This window comes from Maniola jurtina, chromosome 15 (genome assembly GCF_905333055.1).
Source record: "Maniola jurtina chromosome 15, ilManJurt1.1, whole genome shotgun sequence".
NCBI lineage: Eukaryota > Metazoa > Arthropoda > Insecta > Lepidoptera > Nymphalidae > Maniola > Maniola jurtina.
Window position 1 is genome coordinate 8,855,959 of NC_060043.1, and position 19,305 is coordinate 8,875,263.

A 19,305-nucleotide genomic window follows, 5' to 3' on the forward strand; every position below is an offset into this window, starting at 1 on the left:
GATATAGACCTTACAATGCACAAAATCAAAACCTTTTCCTTGTATATCATGGACTCCGCAAAATAACGCCTGCTAACTGCTTTTAAACATAGGTAATAGTAATAAATAAATCTAGTACTTAGATACAGGAGCGTTTATTTAATAAAACCAGTGAAGTTATAAAACAACAAATGACATTTCCCGGAGTTGCAGGTTTTTCTGCTTTCGTAAGATAGACTCTATCTTTGCATGCACATAATTTTAAAGAACAATATAATGTTTTAATTTTCAGTTTTTAAATTATAATGGGTATCATTTCGTGATAGTTACTCAATCTTCAATCTTGATAAAAATGGTTGGTCATAATTTATTTGTTTTCTTATGTAATATGTACCACCTGGAGTTCGCTTTTACCTTAAATTACCCTAAATCCTTGTCAAATTTCAACATAAAAAAAAGCCACAAGTCATACCTAATATTATAGCCGTTTCACCCAAAATAGGGTGAAATTCGTAAGTCTTAAAACACTGGATTAATACCTGTCACATGTGTCAATGTCAAAATGAGCCAAAGAGTAATAACTAAAAGTGCTTTATGTTTTTTAAATTCGTTTCACGGTTACGTACGAATAGCTCGTATACAGTAGAGGCGGGTAAGATTGGTATAATAGCGATGTAACGCAGGCATAATAATATTATATTCATCAAAGGAGTACCGTGTAGTCCTGTTGGACCGTTAATGGGGCCAACGGGATAAGAATAAAATTATTAAAAATCAGTCCCGTTAAATTCAAATTCAAAATATTTTTATTCAATTAGACTTTTACAAGTACTTTTGAATCGTCAACAGCTAAACTACCACTTAGCCGTAGTTAGCCATTGCTATAAGGAGTGCACGTAAATCCTATATAGCATTTTGAGGTTTACAGATTTGATGAAATATAGTTAATTTATTTATCACTAAAACGCGCTCCATTTAAGGCTGCACCATCACTTGTCATCAGGTTTGATTGCAGCTAAGCGCTAGTCTACATATTATTTGAAAAAAAAAAACAATCGATAGATCAAAATGTTAGTTTTTTTTTAATTTAACGGGGCCAACAGGACTGATTTTTAATAATTTTACTCTTATCCCGTTGGCCCTGTTAGCGGCGACACGGCTAACGGGGCCAACAGGACTACACGGCACTCCTTTGAGTGCAACGTGCACTCACGAGGAGTGTAACTTCTGTTTCGTCATTAGAAGCGATGTGTGATTGTCGCACAAAACAATCAAATGAATCGACATTCAACAATATTGATTGATTTTATTTTTAATTCCGTGGCGGCTAATATTGCGCTATTGCCACCTCTTTCTCGGTGTCCTCGATAAACTAGTGAATATAATATATGAATCACATTTTTTGCTTGCTTTTAGCCGGCCTAAGGCTGGCCATAGTAGCCATAGTAGTAGTATAGCGCAAATTAAAAACTATAATTCCATATACAACTATATCAGTTGGTTGGTTTTATCTGCGAGAAAAACGCATCCGTTGAAAAGATCTTTGTCTCAGTAACTAGTCCTTTATACTGCGTTTCGTTAGTATAGTTATTATCCAGGGTCTTGAATTTAAGAAGTGGAGCCTTCAAGATGCACCATCAAGAGCCCTCAGTGTGATCTCGATAGTCGATACTAATTACTAGAATAACTTTGGTATCATTTTCGAATATGAATCATATTTTATGGAATCATATTGACATCATTCAGAAGAAAAAACCAGTAAAATGATGGTTTTTTTTTTACATATAATATATTTAGAAAGAAAAAACTTGTTGCTTTTGTACACTACAGAATCAGGAATGTAGTAAAATCGGTAGCTAGCTACTAGACGTTTGAACAGATAGGTAGGTATTTTTTCTAAGCATATAACTAAATAAAAAATGAAAAAATGGCTTGCCAATACCAATACTGAAATGAATAAAAATTGAAATCAAATTTGGTTTGTGATCTTGGAACTGTTGCATGCAAATAAAGTACAAATAAGTAAAATAATATTTTTTATTATTGAATCATGAATGTAACAATGTAGAATATTTCTTTGGTCATCAATCATTATTATATATAGTATAAAGTACATCTGTGAAGACACTGTATGAATCAGTCATTTTGTGACTGTCGCGCGATTTACCTATTCTGTGGATACTACAGCTGATGTTCTATTTCACGAAGACCGTTTGGCTATGTTTGTGCACACATTGTTATAGTGTGTGTGGCGCTCAGTTTCGACGGTGCGACGCAGTTTACGTTACGCACACATCCAAGGCTGAACGGTCAACGTGAAATAGACATCTTTACAAATATTTAATCGCGCTGGATGTGTGACGTCGCGTCGCCTGGGCTCAGTTGGACCACACCACGCTTTCGATCCAGTCGAGGTATCGCGACACGCGCGTGTACACGCCGGGCACGGGCGAGCCGCAGCCGCGACCGTATGAAGTAACCCCCACCAACCTCAAAAACCCGTCATTTGTCGTTAATCCCATGAGGGGTCCACCTGAATCACCCTGCCGACAATAAATAAATTAGTTTATCTAAATAAATAAAAGGACAAGCTGACTGACTGACTGATCTATCAACGCACAGCACAAACTACTGCACGGATCGAGCTGGGCATGCAGATAGCTATTATTATGTAGAAATCCACTAAGAATTTTTGAAAATTCAACTCCTAAAGGAGTAAAATAGGAGCTTGAAAGTCCACGCGAAGTCGCGGGCATAGCTTGTTGTTTTTATAATCAAAATAATTGGAAAATATACCTGAGTACGGAACCCCGGTCCGCGAGTCTGACCCGCACTTGGCCGGTTTTCCTTACTAAGGCGAATTACGTAAGCGACGCCAACTTGCTTTGTCCGGCGCCTTCGAGGTTTTTTGTATGGAGTGTATAACTCCATAATTTCATGACGGCATGCATATACCTGGCACGTGTCGCGCAGGCCCTTCGGATCGCCGGCGCAGATCTGCTCGTCGGAGATGCCCTGCGGCAACTTGCGCCATGAGGGATGCGCCTCCTCGCACTTACTCTTCGAAACCACAACCACGGTTGCCTTCTGCAGGTATGGATTCCTCACATTGCCTACAAAATAACGAAATCATCTTTTATCCAAGACGTACTGCCAATATCCGTCCTATTGTTGAAAAGCAGCTAGCCCCAAAATCTTTTTTGGTCAATGCCAAGAAAGGTGAGAAAAAGAGATATTTCTAGTTTCAAACCCTCGTAGCTTTAGTTTTAAGTTTACGTAATTAATAATCACCACTATATCATCTTTCAAATCTAACAAATCGGACAAACAAAAATAGTACCTATTTTGAATAAATGATTTTGACTTTTGTGTAGGACCGAAATAAAAACTAACTAAAAAACCTTATACATATACACATAGACCATAGTATACCTAAGTACTTTTTAAAAACATCAGTTTTTCCAAATTCCGGCGTTTTTTAGCAGTAACTCAATAACTTCTTGGAGTACATCACTTTTTAGCAAAGACGCGGACGGTAGCAATCGAATACTTTACGTGGTGGTGTCAGAGGTCACGCAATACAATCCAATTGAAGAATAAACTCACGTGTGGTATTGGTTCTGCCCCAACCAGTGATGATGAGAGGTACCGAGGGGTCTTCGTTCTTTGTATACAGACAGATGGGGTTCAAGCTTGGCGTGAACACGACGGACTGCTCCAACCTACAATAATAAATTAGTTTCACCCTTAAACAGTAAAAACAAAATATTGAGTCTGAAGGGAAAACTTCTAGGGCGATTTTGGGATGGTTAGGTAAAAACTTCAAGGTTGCGTCATAATACTTAGGTAGCACTCGGTACTCGGAGTGCCGATGATCAAGCCATCGCCGGCTCACTACAGAGCACGGGCGCCATAGTCTACCACGCTGGCCAAGTGAGGATTGTCAAACCTTACAAAGGCTTACCTTTGAGATATTAGTAGATATAGACTAATATTATAAAGAGATAAATAGATACCCGGCGTGTGCTACTAAGCTAACAAAAAGAATGTGAATGATGCAGTGTTTTAGGGGTCTAAAAGCACCTTCGCATTATTACCTTTCTAAAGAAAACGGCTTGGGGCATATAGTTTAGTAATAAAAAAACTTACTTGAGCAAGGCTATGTCGTTGTATTTCAAGCGTCTCACGTGATGCGGGTGCTTTATGATCTGCTGAATTCTGACGTCAGAGTCGTTGTTCCACTCGCCGTCGCCGAGGTATATCACTCCCATACGAGCTATCGCAGGTTTTATGCTGTAAGACATTAACTCGAGTAGGTAAGTATTCACTAATATTATAAAGCCGAAAGTTTATGTTATGTGTGTGTATGTTTGTTACTCCTTCACGCAAAAACTACTGGACGGATTGGTCTGAAATTTGAAATAGATAGATAATATCCTGGATTAGCACAGAGGCTACTTTTTATCCCGGAAAATCAAAGACTTCCCACGGGATTTCAAAAAACCTAAATCCAAGCGGACGAAGTCTCGGGCATCAGCTAGTAAGTACCTATTTATTATACCTACCTCCCTCCGTGTCATAATGTCATACAAGTTTTTTTTTGGGGGTTTCTTGATACAACACTGGTTGGCTTCCAGACCCATCTGTCTAAGACTCGACTAGCGTTTCTTATCAGATACTAGACGATGCCAGCGACTTTGTCTGCGTGAATTTAGGTTTTTTGAAAATCCCGTGGACCCTTTTCCGTGACAAAAAGTTGCCTATGTCAATTTCCGGGATGGAAGGCTACCTTTGTACCAAACATAAAATCGGTTAAATGGATGGTGCTTTAGGGATCCCGTAGAAACTCTTTGATTTTCCGGGATCAAAAGTGGCCTATAGTCTTCCTCGGGATGTAAACTAACTCTATAGGTACCAAATTTTATCAAAATCGGTTGAACTATTGGGCCGTGAAAAGTTAGCAGACAGACAGTCAGACACACTTTCGCATTTATAATATTATTATTATTATATGGAAGTATGGATGAATGATAATAATAAACCGGCGATTTAATGTTTTCCCACCACGTCTTTAATTTGATTTAATTTGAATGGACTTTACCTACTAAAAAAGCAGTGATAACCTAGTACTTAGTTAACACGTCAGCCTTCTATTGTGTCCACGGTTCGATCTTGGGCACGCAACTCTAACTTTTCAAAGTTATGCGCGTTTTAAGCAATTAAATATCACTTGCTTTAACGAAGAAGGAAAACATCGTGAGGAAACATGCATGCCTAAGAATTCTGCATAATGTTCTTAATAAAGGTGCATGAAGTCTTCTAATCCACTATATCTTCTCATGCTGAGAAGAGACCCGTTCTCAGTAGTGGCCCGTTGATGATGGTGATTACCTACTAACATACCTGTCCAAAGTGTCCACGCAATGCGCTGCCGTTAATACGTAAGAGTCCGATATCAACGAACCACCGCACCGGAATTCATATACACCAGTAATATTGTACCCAAGCGTCACCTAAAGAATAACCTCTGTACAAATATCTTTACAGGAAATCTGATAATTAATAATATATATTACAATTTATGGGTCATCATTTATTTATGAGTCATAGTGTGATTCGGTAAATCCATGTATAACTTTATCTGTACTCATATACATTATGTTGGGATTTCTATAAGTGTTTGGGGCAGTCTATCAAGATGACGATTCAAAAGGTTTTTTATTATTTTACCGGAGAAATATAGGAAATTTGCTTCTTATTATACTATCTTTTCTGTTTATAAGTACAGAAGTTGAGTTAAACATTCATTTTCTTTTTTACAATGAAATTTAAAAAAAAATGTAAAACACGTGTAGGACGATAATATTGTAAAAGGCAAAATAATAGCTGAAATTTGGCATGTTATCATTGACATCCTATAAGAAATGATTTTTGAAATTTCAATCCCTAAAGGAGTAAAATAGGGATTATAGGAATAAGATAGTTAAATCTGTGTAGTCCACGCAAACGAATTCGCGAGCATATGCTTGTAATAGACAAGCTATAAAAATCATAAATGGAAACGCTTTAGCCTACTAAGGGGTTGTTAACTTTGTGGCGTAATATGAGCAACGTTTTGATTCTAGGACCTATCACCTAGGTGTACTAGAAAAAGATTATTTAATAATTACTGAAACATAATTAAATAATAAAAAGCATTATTGATTGATTGAAGTATTAATTGAAGAAAAATATCTTACCATATGTGTGAATTCTCCAAGCGAAGCATTTGTCCCACCTGTTATATGTGATTCCAGGGATGGTAAGGTTGAGTCAACAATTTTCTGACACTCTGTGAAAATTATTCATACTTATATACCTACTATATTAGCTTATATTCCGGGGACGGACATAGGCTACTTTTTATCCCAAAAAATCAAAGAGTTCCCACGGGATTCCTAACGACCCATCCGTTTAACCGATTTGTATGAAATTTGGTACCTAGGTAGCTTGCGTCCCTGTAATTAACACAGGCAAATTTTTATCCCAGAAAATCAAACAGTTTCCACGGGATCTTTAAATACCTAAATCCACGCGGACGAAGTCGCGGGCATACTCTAGTACTTAATAATATTGAAAAATTATTCTCTAAGTCTTTCAAATACTACTACTACTAATATGTAATTAGTGCTACTTTTTGATCTCGTAATTACACATTTCTTTTGTTTGTTTTACTCGTTTTCCACGAAATATTATTTTATTAACGATTTTAACCTAAAGCCAACCATGAGGACGATACAATTTTTGCTAAGCTGGTATCATTATTTTTTTTGTTAACAACAATTTGGAACTAAGCAATTTCTCACAAAAAAAAACCGGCCAATTGCAAGTCAGACTCGCGCACTGAGGGTTCCGAACTCGGGTATTTTTTCCAACATTTTGCACGATAAATCAAAAACTATTATGCATAAAAATAAAAATAAAATCTGTTTTAGAATGTACAGGTAAAGCCCTTTCATATGATACCCCACTTGGTATAGTCATCTTACTTTGAAAATTGAAACATATTTTAATTTTTTTAATGATGTGACCACAGATTCGCGGTTTTCAGATTTATTCCTGTACTTGTGCTATAAGACCTACCTACCTGCCAAATTTCATGATTCTAGGTCAACGGGAAGTACCCTATAGGTTTCTTGACAGACACGACGGACAGACAGACAGACAGACAACAAAGTGATCCTATAAGGGTTCCGTTTTTTCTTTTGAGGTACGGAACCCTAATTAACAAAGGTCACTTTATTACTAAGACAAGTTTTCCTGTGTAGATTTATCTTTGATTTTAGATTTTAATTAAAGTAGGTATATATGGTTATACCTCTACACTTACCTCTGTCAGCTATTCTATCTCCACTTCCTGTAAAATATATGAAAGTATGGTTACAGATTATATCATCACTACATTACAGAGATAACATAGGCTATACTTTTTTATTGTATGTATTTACTATTTAGTATTTAAAATTTCACGCAAGTGAAGCAGAGGTGGGTTGGCTACTAAGCCGTTATAAATTGATAAAATTATTGAAATTTAAATGAAACGAGCAAATAATAATTACTGTGTAGGTATTTTATCCCATTACCATATTTTTCCTGCCCCATGGCACCAGTGTTTGGTCTTCGTCTTTTAGTTGATGTTGGTGGTTGGATGTATTTATGTGGACAGCATACTATTTCGACCTTATCAATGAAGCCACATCTACTAAACGGATGAAAGTCTATCGCCTGAATGAAACTGCAAATAAAACCAAAAAAACCGGTAAAGACCCGGGTCTCTACCTAACGGGGTGGAGAGGAGATTTGTTCAGTCGACCAATCAGATTGATATAGATAACGCGAAAAAATTATCACATCATCTTTTAAAAATCTGATTGGTTGACTGTACACATCTCCTCTCCTCTACACTCTCTCTCCTACGGAGACCGGGCTTTACTTCCTACTCAACAAATCGATAAATCAACATATTATTTTCATAATGTCATATTACTGAAGCATGGATTTCCGCGCGCAGGATTACGCTAGATTTTTCTTTTGCCTAAGTTTGATACAAATTTAACAATTTTTACCATCAAAAGAAGTAAAATTGTACCTATTTTGAATAAATGATTTTGACTTTGACTTTGATCTATCTCCATTTCAAAGTTCAGCCAAATCCGTCCAGTAGTTTTTGCGTGAAAGAGTAACAAACATAATTCCTCCATACATACAAACTATCGCGTTTATATTAGTAGGATGTATTGGTAAAAAATATATTTACTGATTCGCAGGAGATATATTTACAGGTTCGCAGGAGAACAAAAGCGACCGACATAGCTCAAAGGATTAGCAAGCTGAAGTGGCAATGGGCAGGCCATGTCTGTCGCAGAACCGACGGCCGTTGGGGCAGACGTGTTCTGGAGTGGAGACCGCGTACCGGTAAGCGCAGTGTGGGACGACCTCCAGCCCGCTGGACCGATGAAGACCTGATGACCTGAAGAAAGTGGCGGGGAGCGGGTGAATGAGGAAGGCGGAGGACCGTGTTTGGTGGCGCGCTCTTGGAAAGGCCTATGTCCAGCAGTGGACGCTTACAGGCCTGATGGATGGATGGATGATATTTACTGACCTTATAGCATTTTTACAATCCGTCAACAATTTACATGTTCCTCTTGATATTTCCTCGGTGGGGGCACATTCTTCACCAACTATTTAATTAAAAAAATGTAATTATACTTATCAATTCAAAGCCCAAAGAGTTAAATGATTTACTTTATAATATCATATGCATAGGTTAGTACATACATATACATTGAACCTAGATCAATTTGTCAATAATTTTGAAGTAAGATTCTCAGTTTTTACCTTCTCCAGCAATAATAACTTTAAATAGTACTAAACAGCACAAAACAATATGATCATATCCGTGATGCAACATGTTGGTTTAATTAATTGTTACTAATCACTAGATAAAGGCGATTTTCCTCAATCCATGAAAATAAACACTCTTGGGGAAATCCTACATAACAAGCACAAAAAACGTATAAACATCACTTCACTTTAGTCGCGATGTTATTAATTAATATGAATGTTAACTATTTTATATTTACATAATATTTATATTCTGTTGACGTAATCACAACCATACGGTTTGAGTGCAAATTGCAGACTACAAATTGAGAACTTTTCTACATACAGGCACGTTTGGGATATTGTGGGGAAAACCAGATCTGGGAAAAACTGTCTATAAATTTAAAATATTATCATAATCTGTTCAATACCTGGGGTTTTCACCATCAAAATTCTGGTACTTGTAAATGGAATAAATAATTACAAAAATAAATAAATAAAAATATTTATTTTTTGAATCACAACACTAGAGAGCTTTTCGATTGCTAACATTCATTGACTAGTAAAAGTGTACCTATTAAAATATATAAGTACTTGTACATAATATAAAAAATCATTGATTGTTCTGAGTATTGACTATGTATTAGGAAATGTATTGTTTACTAACTCATGTTATACAAAATATTATATTATAATTTATATTGATTGAAGACAATAATATTTTTTCTTATACTTATAAAACTTTTTAGTAAAATATATATAAATTTCGCATATACTCCAGATGGTAAATACTCTTTTAAATTACAAAGGCAGTATAAAAATGTACACAAATGTTACAAAAAACATTAAATAAAACTACACCACATTTAGATAGGACAATAAAATGTACAAACTTTACGTTAATCCCAGAGCCAAGAGTATAATTCTGCATTTCGCGCCCACCTAATCTATGGCTTGGACTAAAGCAAGACTTACAGCAAGAATTGCTGCAACTGTGAATTTTAGCCAATAATGAGTCTTTTTTTCAAAATTTATGCATTATACTCTATAATGCATAAATTTTGAAAAAAAGACTCCATATTTACTCTACACATCATTGTCAAAAGTATGGTTAACATATGGGTATAACCTTAGATTAAACACTAAAATCGTACTTTAGAGATGACAGTTGACACAGAATAATATGGCGAGTTTTTTAAAATTTATCCACTTAAGAGAGAGCCCGCACGGCGATGCGGCGAGTTGCGGTGCGTTTTAAAATCCGTAAATTTGAATTTAAATCGATCAAAATCTCGTGCGGAATTAATTCTGGAGTGCGCGTTCTTCTATGTAGTTTTATAGTTCACAAATATTGCGGAAAAAACAAACGGAAAACCGTGGTGCGCGCTAGCTCTAAGAGGGTTGAAATCACACTGTAGCTGTCAAATTGCGATGATGCTAAACCATCGTACACAGAACTTAGAAGAACGTTGGCAGTGAGATTACCTCTTACTATTACTATACTTACAATTACCTCGTCCGAATACTAATAGAATGACATTCTTCTTCTCTCTGGGCTGGTTTCCGCACTTAAACGTTTCCGTCTGTTGTGCGTGCGTTGCCCCTCCCCGCCGAAGTCTTCACTCCAGCCATCCAAGCTCGCTCCAGAAGCCAAGTAGACCGCCCAGGTTGCCGAGGACTTCATGGAGTGAGGTTGGGGAACCCAAATGGCGTTCTCGTTGTTAGAATGACATTGTGCCCAATTCTGTTGTACACAATCTTTACACTAAATTGACAGGTCAGCGCTGTGCCTGCGTTCCCGACACAGGCGCAGCAAATGCTGAGTGGAGTCCATTTTGGCACCACACACCACGCGTCCCATTTTATATTTTATTTATTTTAAGTTATTGTTGGTACCAAATAAACAGTTTTTCTTTCTTTCTTTTCTTTCTAAATTTAGAGCTATCCTTTTTCGTAGGGAGCATTATGAAAGGCTTACAAATATATTTAGCCCTAATCCCAATGCTACTAACATTTTTATATGTGGGGTAAGTGTGAACGAGCTGTCATGGCATCTTATTTGCATTTGACCGAAGTAATATCAGGATTCATAAAATGGGATGATGCCTATAGCAAAAATAAATTATTTCTTAGGAATTATTGAATAGAGTCTTCCAGAATTCGTAAAATTTTAAATTATCGATTTAACAAAAAAAAGTACGTTAAATTACGTCTAAATGTTTATAACGTCACATCTATGAATATCATACAAGCTCTCTTACTAAGCGACCTTTTTAACGTTTGATAAAAAGTAACTGATTTGACTAGTAGTCATCATTCCTATTATTCAGATTTCTTGTCACAATGCATGATGTACGTCAACCGTCAAGTCAGTATACCTAATATATAAAAGGAAAAGCTCCGACTGACTGATTTAACATGCAGATAGCTATTATGAAGTATATATCCGCTAAGGGTAAAATAGGGGTTTAAATTTGTGTAGTTAACGCGGACGTAGTCGCGGGGATAGCCTAGTTGCATTATAAAATGATTACTAAAATCTTTAGATTAGACTCGAAGCAATGCATTTCACGAGTTTCACCCACGTATGTAGGTAATTCGTTAAGGGTCCGGTAAGGTCTAGGTCCGGTTGGGCCACACCACGCTCTCGATCCAGTCGAGGTATCGCGACACGCGCGTGTACACGCCGGGCACGGGCGAGCCGCAGCCGCGCCCGAAGGACGTCACCGCTATCAGCCGGAACTGCCCGTCGCTGGCCGTCAGCCCCTGCAGTGGCCCACCCGAGTCGCCCTGCCAACAACAAACATTGCTACAGTGGCGTCGGGTTAAACGACCTTTTTGACAGGCCGAAAAATGTGTCTGTGCATAACTGGTATTGTTCTTCTAATAACGGTTTACTGCAAACATTTTGCAATATTTTGTCACCAAAATACACGAGAATTCGGAAAACAGATGTTTCTAAAACTCACTGCATATATCACCCAACCAAAACCTTATACTGTATTTATTATAAGTTGTAACTATTACAATAGCATTTTTTTTAAACTCTCACTTGCTGAAAGTGCCTTGTGCACTATATCTCCTGAGCAGTGGGCTAGTGTTCGTTGCGGTTGGCAGCTGTGACGAAAAAAGTCCCCTGTAACATCAAGTAAGGAGTACCTGGCAAGTGTCGTGCAGGCCCAGGGGGTCGCCGGCGCAGATCTGCTCGTCGGAAATGCCCTGCGGCAACTTGCGCCAGTTGGTGTATGACTCGCCACACTTGCTCTTCGGCACCACCGTCACATTCGCCTTTAGAAGGATTGTACTCTTAATGTCCCCTGTAATACAACCACAGAATAAACAGAGGAGTAGGTACTTCGTAGCCTTCACTTTTAGTTCATGTATTTGATTATCACTATTTCATAATTATTTTACAAATTCAACAACTGACAATCAAAAAGTGTACAATGGTTCTTATTTTCAATGAATGCTCTGTTTGAGTATTTATTTATCATTAGTGTCATAGTTGACCCTGCAGTGTGAGCGGCAGCCGTCCCATGCAATGGGGTTTTGTGAACAATGTAATAAAATATGTATAATGTATATACATTATAAACTGTGACTCAGTCACATTCCAGGCACAGCACTGTTTAACAGCCATTATTCTATTATTTGATATTCTAGATCTATAACTAAGCCACATATTGATTTATCTCTCCATTATCTATGCCCTAAAATAATAAATTTAGTCAAATTATATTTATTTTTAAAGTTATGGTGAAAAATCTCCATTTTAGGCAACTTCGTGCGTAAATAAACTATATAAGAAATTCACAGAAAGTTGTTAGCCAAAAGCCAATGTTATAGCATAACTCACGAGTTGTACTGGTTTTGCCCCAACCAGTAATGGTGAGCGGTATCGTGGGGTCGTCATCCATTGTGTACAGGCAGACGGCGTTCAAATTAACCGAAAACTGCACGGGCTGCTCTAACCTATAGCAGTAAAAGACACTTTAACAATAATATGCATGGAAAAATTCTTCAGTATGTTCAACATCTTGGATTTGGAAATGGATGTTATTTTCGTAATCAGCTACTTGAAAAACTTTAATGATATCATATTCATAACGCACGGCAACCGTGTGGCATATTTTGAAGGTAACCACATGGGTTATCATAGTACAGTTCTTGCAATTCACGAAGGCGAGTGGCTTATGCTTGTGTTTAGTCTATTGGTATAAGTAAGGTACCCTAAATGTGTGTGTGCGTTTGCGAGTGCTTGCTCGCGACTGATTGGTCCGACATGCACGCACACTTACGCAATGCCATGTATAAGACGTAACCACAAGTAAAGTTCACTCGCCTTCGTGAATTGCAAGAATTATACAATTCTTGCAATTCACGAAGGTGAGGCAAGTTCTCTATAACCGTTAGGGCAAACTTGCAGAGTGGAGTCGAAGCGGCTTTGTAGCAATTGAAACTCAGTTTTATTGAATTTGCTATATGGTTGAAATTAGATTGAATGAGAACAAAATATATAAAACGATTTTTTCTGTATTTCATTTTCATGCAGATTCGACAAGACTCGGGAATAATAACTATATTAAACGTGTGACTTAAGTATTAGTCGTTAATAGTAAGTTTAATTATTGCACTGCGCGAGTTAGCTGCATTATTGGACTACAGTCCCAGATAACCGTTACTAAGTGCAAGTTTAGATAACACAGTGCTATAAAAATAGAATACCTACTTCAATAAGGCTAAGTCGTCGTATTTAGTGCGTCTCTTGTAGTCCGGGTGTGTTATGATCTCCACTATTCTCACGTCAGTCTCGCTGTTGAACTGTCTGTCGCCGAGTTCTATCACACCCATACGGGCTATCGTAGGAGTCACTCTGCAAGACACAAATACCTATTAGACCCAGCGGCGCGCTCTGCGGTAAATTTCCATACGTCTACTCAAGGCTTTACTTTAATTCGGACTTTTACAGTGGTGCCTGATTTTTTGCTTTTTGCAGTGATCCTCGCTGTGCCTCGAAAAATTTATTGTCGTGATTTTTTGTTTTGTCTAGTGCTCCGATCCTGAAGTAACAACGAGTACCCGAGAATGTAGCTATAATAAGCATAGCAGTCCTATATACGTTAGCCTTAGACTGGGGGCATATTATGATGCGTTGCAGCGCCGCACCGCAAAGATTTCACCGTATCAGCGGGCACATGAGCGGTGCGGCGCCGCAACGTTGTTATGTCGCAGCGGCGCCGTAGCAGCGTTCGTTTACACCATATTTGTATGTATTCATAAACAACTGAGCGGTGCCGCTCCGACGTCGCAACGCATTCTCCCCTCCCCGCCTCGTGTCGATGGTTGCAAGTCCGGTGCGGCACCGGAGTGCATCGTGTGACATGCCACAGATATTTCTAAGTAAGACGACGCAACGACACCGCTACGGCGCCGCACCGCCGCTGCAACGCATCGTGTGCCCCCGCTGTAACGTATTAGCCCAAATGTTGACCCGCGTTTACGTACCGATCCAATGTGTCAACACAGTGAGCTGCCGTGAGTACATAAGAGTCCGAAAGTAAAGAGCCGCCGCATTGAAAATCATAGCCGTCCGACCGGTCGTATCCTAGAGCTACCTGTAATTTAAAAAAAAATGTTACCTATCTTCGCAAATGTCCAACCAAATGTCAATGGTTGGGCCAACACATTCAATTAGTAATAAAGACACTGTTTGGACTTTGGCCTAACTTATATTCTAATTTGGATTTCAATGACGAAAAAGATACCGCATTCAAATCGGTTAAGCCAGAAGCATAGGTATATACAGACTTAGATGCATACATACAGGTCGAAATAAGAACCTGCAGTTTTTGTATTGTTGAAGTCAGTTTAAAATACGATAAGTACATTTCTACACTTTGGGCCCGCTTATTTGCCCAATATTTTGCAAAAGGCTCAATGAAAGGCTGCTTCGCAAACAAAACGTTGCCTAAATCTTTCATTTTTAATTTTTAGGTATTTTAATTATATATTTATACTAGGTATTTACAAGCAAATCAATTATTTAGTCACTCGTATAAGTACCTCCTGACCGAAATACCTGTCTAATGATAAATATGAAACGCACTTACGGGATTTTACTATGTTAGAATAGAACCCGATATTTGAAACCTGTCTTACGGGAAATAAATTGACTCACGAACGAGATGTAAAAACCCGAATCCATTTTACATGGCTTTTACTTAACGGTTACTCTTCTACAAACCTGTTTCTCATAACTGGTAAATAACATTTATCATTGTACTAAGATCCAATCTGTTTAGATGGTTACAGGGTACCTAAGTAACTTGTGGAATTTGTATGATAGGATAGGTTTGTAGAATAAGATGGAATTGTATATATAGATAGAATTGTAGGATAAGATAAGGTACAATTAGGCTGACATGCATAAATGTAAAAGCCTATAGATAAAGGATTAAAAAAAAATGTACTAAGATCAACTTAAAATTAAAGCTACCTTCTAAAAACTTCAACTAGGCATGTAGAGGTGAATCCATACTAAGATTATTAATGCAAAAGTGAGTTGGTCTGTGTACTCGCTAACTTTTCATGGGCATCCATTTTACTGATTTATAATTTGGTATAGGGATAGCATGCATGCAGGGAAAGGACAAAGGCTATTTTGTTCTGGAAAATCAGTTTCTACAGAATTAATGATTTTAAGGTTATTTTGTGGTTTAACATTTTATATTGAGGATGACGGGTACATACCATGGGTACGGTAGGGTAAATTTCGGCAGTTAAAAACACCAAATTAATCATGGTGTGTACCCATTATCTACAATAGTATAAAACTCCGCAGGATTCTTACTAAACTGAAATCCACATGGATCTAGCTTGCATCTAGGAGATGGATATAGAAACACTTTTATCCCACCACCATCAAGTTATCACAGGAATTAAAAGAAACTAATTCCATGTGAACAAACTCGTAGGCATCACCTAGTAATTAATTTTTTACAACACAGGCTAAAATAATAATTTAGAGATAACAATGACTGTGAAGAGTGAGGGTTATCTCTATCATTAAATTATGTATGATTAACAAAACAAATAATGTTATAAAGGAAAATATAAGTACATACCATATGTGGGAATTCCCCAAGTGACGCTGATTCACCACCTATTATATGTAAACCTAGAGGTGGTATGGTGGTCTCGACAATTTTTTGGCATTCTGAAATTATTAATTAGGTATTATTTTAAGCAACAGTAACGAACCAAATTAATATTATAAATTTGCGTAAAAATTTGTGTGTATATTGCCTATCACAGCTTGACACAAACATAGTTTGCATCCTGGAGATGGATAAAAGCTACATTTTATTCAGAGAAAAAGGTGTTCCAACAGGATTTTTAAAAACCTAAATCCATGCGCATGAATAAAAAGAGTTACTTATTTAATAAATAAATGATATTTTTATTTATCGTCAGAACCACAGTAATTACTATTGATTTATCACTAATAAATCACATCACATCACACTAATATTATAAAGGCGAAAGTTTGTATATGTGTATGTGTGTGTGTGTGTGTATGTTTGTTACTCCTTCACGCAAAAACTACTGGACGGATTTGGCTGAAATTCAGAATGGAGATAGATAATATCCTGGATTAGCACATAGGCTACTTTTTATCCCGGAAAACCAAAGAGTTCCCACAGGATTTCGAAAAACCTAAATCCATGCGGACGAAGTCGCGGGCGTCAGCTAGTAAGAAATGAAGTTTGAAAAAAAAAACAAGAAAGCTCACCTCTATCAGCTACTCTTAATAATCTTGTATCTCCTGAAAATAAAAACATATATTTACCAGGATAAAAGTTAAAGGATTTTAAACTTAGACTTACATTCCAAATGCAGTTTGTTTGTTTAGAACCTAAAATTTAGGTCCTAAATCAATACTATTAACTTAAAACTTTAAATATCCTCTGACAGATCAAAGTTACAGCTAGGTATCCAATGTTATGGAATTGTACTAATTATTATATCTTCAAAATCTATTGAAAATATCAATCAATCCGCCAGTTTGCATCCACTGCTGGACGTAGGCCTTCCCAAGAGTGCAACAGCACACACACTCTCTGCCTTTCTCATCCATTGATAATATAATGTGTCCAAACAAAGAAAGGGAAATCATGTCTGCTGTTTTGTGACATTCTAGCTAGTAATATATTTTGATTATATGAATAAATTTTTTTGTCCTACAAAATCCCTTGAAAATAATAATATATCGAATCAAAATATATTTTCTAACTAAGATGTCACAATATAGTGGACACAACTTCGCTTTTTTTAGACTAAAGCCTATAGAGCATACTTTGACTTTGCTCAGTTTCAGTTTCTGTTAAAATGAGACGGATATATGCCAGTGATATAACGCTGTCTTGTTTTAACAGTCTGAACAAAGTCAAAGTGCACTCTTTATATCTATCTCAGCCTTAGTTTGGATGCATTGTATGTTGAATTAAAATATATTTCTAGCTAGGATATAAAAACATGACAGAAACTTTTCCCTTTGTTACTGGAGATACTTTATAATTAGGTTGTGGGACCTGTTACCTGTTTTTACAGTTAAGTGAGCATTTATATTAAGTGTGATTACAGCCAATTGTCAAACCCAAGCCTATATAATAAAATAATTAAAAAAGGTTTAAACTTTAAATCAATTTGTAATGTTTTAATTAAAAATAATAATGTAACATGGTACTTACCAAATTTATCCTGTCCAATGGTACCAGTGTTTGGTTTTGGCCTCTTATTTGGTGTTGGTGGTTGGATGTATTTATTTGGACAGCATACTATTTCTACCATGCCACTAAAACCACATCTACTAAATGGATGATGTTCTGTTTTTTGAATGTAACTGTATAAAAAATATAGACTAAAATTAGACAAAATACTTAATATAAACATTTCAGCCATTGAGATGGTGATCTAATCACCATCTAAGATGGTGGATCATGATTAGGATAATTGTTAGGTATTCCAAAAAGTTTATTTAATTTCACATATTATATAAATTTATTATAATGGTATATTTTATTTTTCTGTATTAAGTAGGCAATTATAATGATAAATTAGAACTAAATATTTCTAAAACTTTAATCTGTAAGTTTAATCTTTAGGAGTGGCACTACAGCTTTTATTATCTAACTGATCCCTTGAGATCGATTCCCCTTGATGGAAACCATTGACCAGCAAACTGGTCTGAATTGGCATTGTCTTGTATATTGTGTGTCTCATATAAAGTGTTAAAAAAATTGTAAAAATTAAGAACAGTGGACCCCCAGTAATACGACTAATGTTTTGCAGAGTTTTATAGAGTACTGCCTAAGACCCCCTCTAATCCGGATTTTTTTACAAAAGAGTACCTTGTAATCCGACAAATTATAGATCCAATGATTCTATATGTTAAACATACTCTGAAGTACAAATCATACTTTACTATGTAGGTCAAATTTAGTAAATTCAATAATAATAATAGACATGTCGGATTACAGGGGGTGCCGGATGACGGGAGGGTCCATTGTATAACATTTAATTTACTAACTTGATAGCAACTTCACAATCTGTCACCAGTTTACATGTTCCCCTCGATATTTCTTCAGTAGGAGCACAATCATCACCAACTAAAATGAAATAAGGGCATAAATAACTGACTTTCGAAGTACAAAACAATAATAATTAATCAATATTGTTGTAATTACATACTATAAGTCTTTACCTTCTCCAGCAATTATAACTTTAAATATTAATAAATTGCAAATTAAAATAAGATTATGCCACATGATAGTGTATTAAGTTCCCACTTATTGATTATTCACGGTTCGATTTTCCTCAATCGAAACAAAATTTAAACAAGATATTCTTCGATAAAACCGGTTTAACTGGTAGTAAATTAAATATCTAAGATGATATTTTTTTATGACTTCTCTTCCAGTTTAAAGTAAACAACAGCAACAATTATTATTATTATTGTCCATCAGTCAGCTATTCCCTTAAATGCGTTTTGAGTTTTAATTCTTACTGAATACCTAAAATATTCACAAATCACAATCAAACTGCACACTGTACTGTATATTATGTATATACGAGTATGTACTGTTGTATTGTTTAATGTTTTACTTCAAACTTCCAAAAAAGTGGCAGAACTCAGAAGGTAGGTACCTAATTCCACGAAAATTTTGCTCTTTTGATCGCTTTTGACTTTGAAGTTTGAAGTTTGAATTGAAGTTTGATCTTTTTTTTTTCTCTTTTGTCTGGCTTTACTTTGATTAGCCAATGTCAAGTTGGTATTTAATTACAAGTTAGGGAAACTTTATGTATAAGTTAAGTATAGACTTCGTCTGCGCCGGCGCCCGCCGACATACACGCGGCGCCCCTTTAGAGCGCTTCCCAGTCAGTTCCACCATCAATAAACACCAG

The 19,305-nt window shown here is 36.5% G+C and overlaps 2 protein-coding genes across 3 annotated transcripts; both read right to left on the reverse strand.

The window, feature by feature from the left end:
• Positions 1–2,002: 2,002 nt before the first annotated feature.
• On the reverse strand, positions 2,003–9,170 carry LOC123872672 (trypsin-1-like). The gene is made up of 10 exons (XM_045917111.1): positions 8,857–9,170; positions 8,621–8,699; positions 7,602–7,753; positions 7,349–7,375; positions 6,219–6,310; positions 5,383–5,492; positions 4,129–4,272; positions 3,586–3,701; positions 2,935–3,092; positions 2,003–2,522 (listed from the first exon to the last, which is right to left on the reverse strand). Exons 1-10 carry the CDS (start codon positions 8,927–8,929, stop codon positions 2,358–2,360), a joined length of 1,116 nt encoding a protein of 371 aa, XP_045773067.1. The 5' UTR covers positions 8,930–9,170; the 3' UTR covers positions 2,003–2,357.
• A 1,481-nt stretch (positions 9,171–10,651) lies between these two features.
• Positions 10,652–19,081, reverse strand: LOC123872671 (serine protease persephone-like). Of its 2 annotated transcripts, none has more exons than XM_045917109.1 (10): positions 18,605–19,081; positions 18,431–18,509; positions 17,592–17,743; positions 16,634–16,666; positions 15,966–16,057; positions 14,347–14,456; positions 13,571–13,714; positions 12,698–12,813; positions 12,001–12,158; positions 10,652–11,631 (listed from the first exon to the last, which is right to left on the reverse strand). In XM_045917109.1, exons 1-10 carry the CDS (start codon positions 18,666–18,668, stop codon positions 11,461–11,463), a joined length of 1,119 nt encoding a protein of 372 aa, XP_045773065.1. In that variant the 5' UTR covers positions 18,669–19,081; the 3' UTR covers positions 10,652–11,460. The 2 variants fall into 2 exon arrangements, with proteins under 2 accessions (XP_045773065.1, XP_045773066.1); XM_045917110.1 differs by having other exon boundaries at positions 18,592–19,080.
• Between the last annotated feature and the right edge of the window lie 224 nt (positions 19,082–19,305).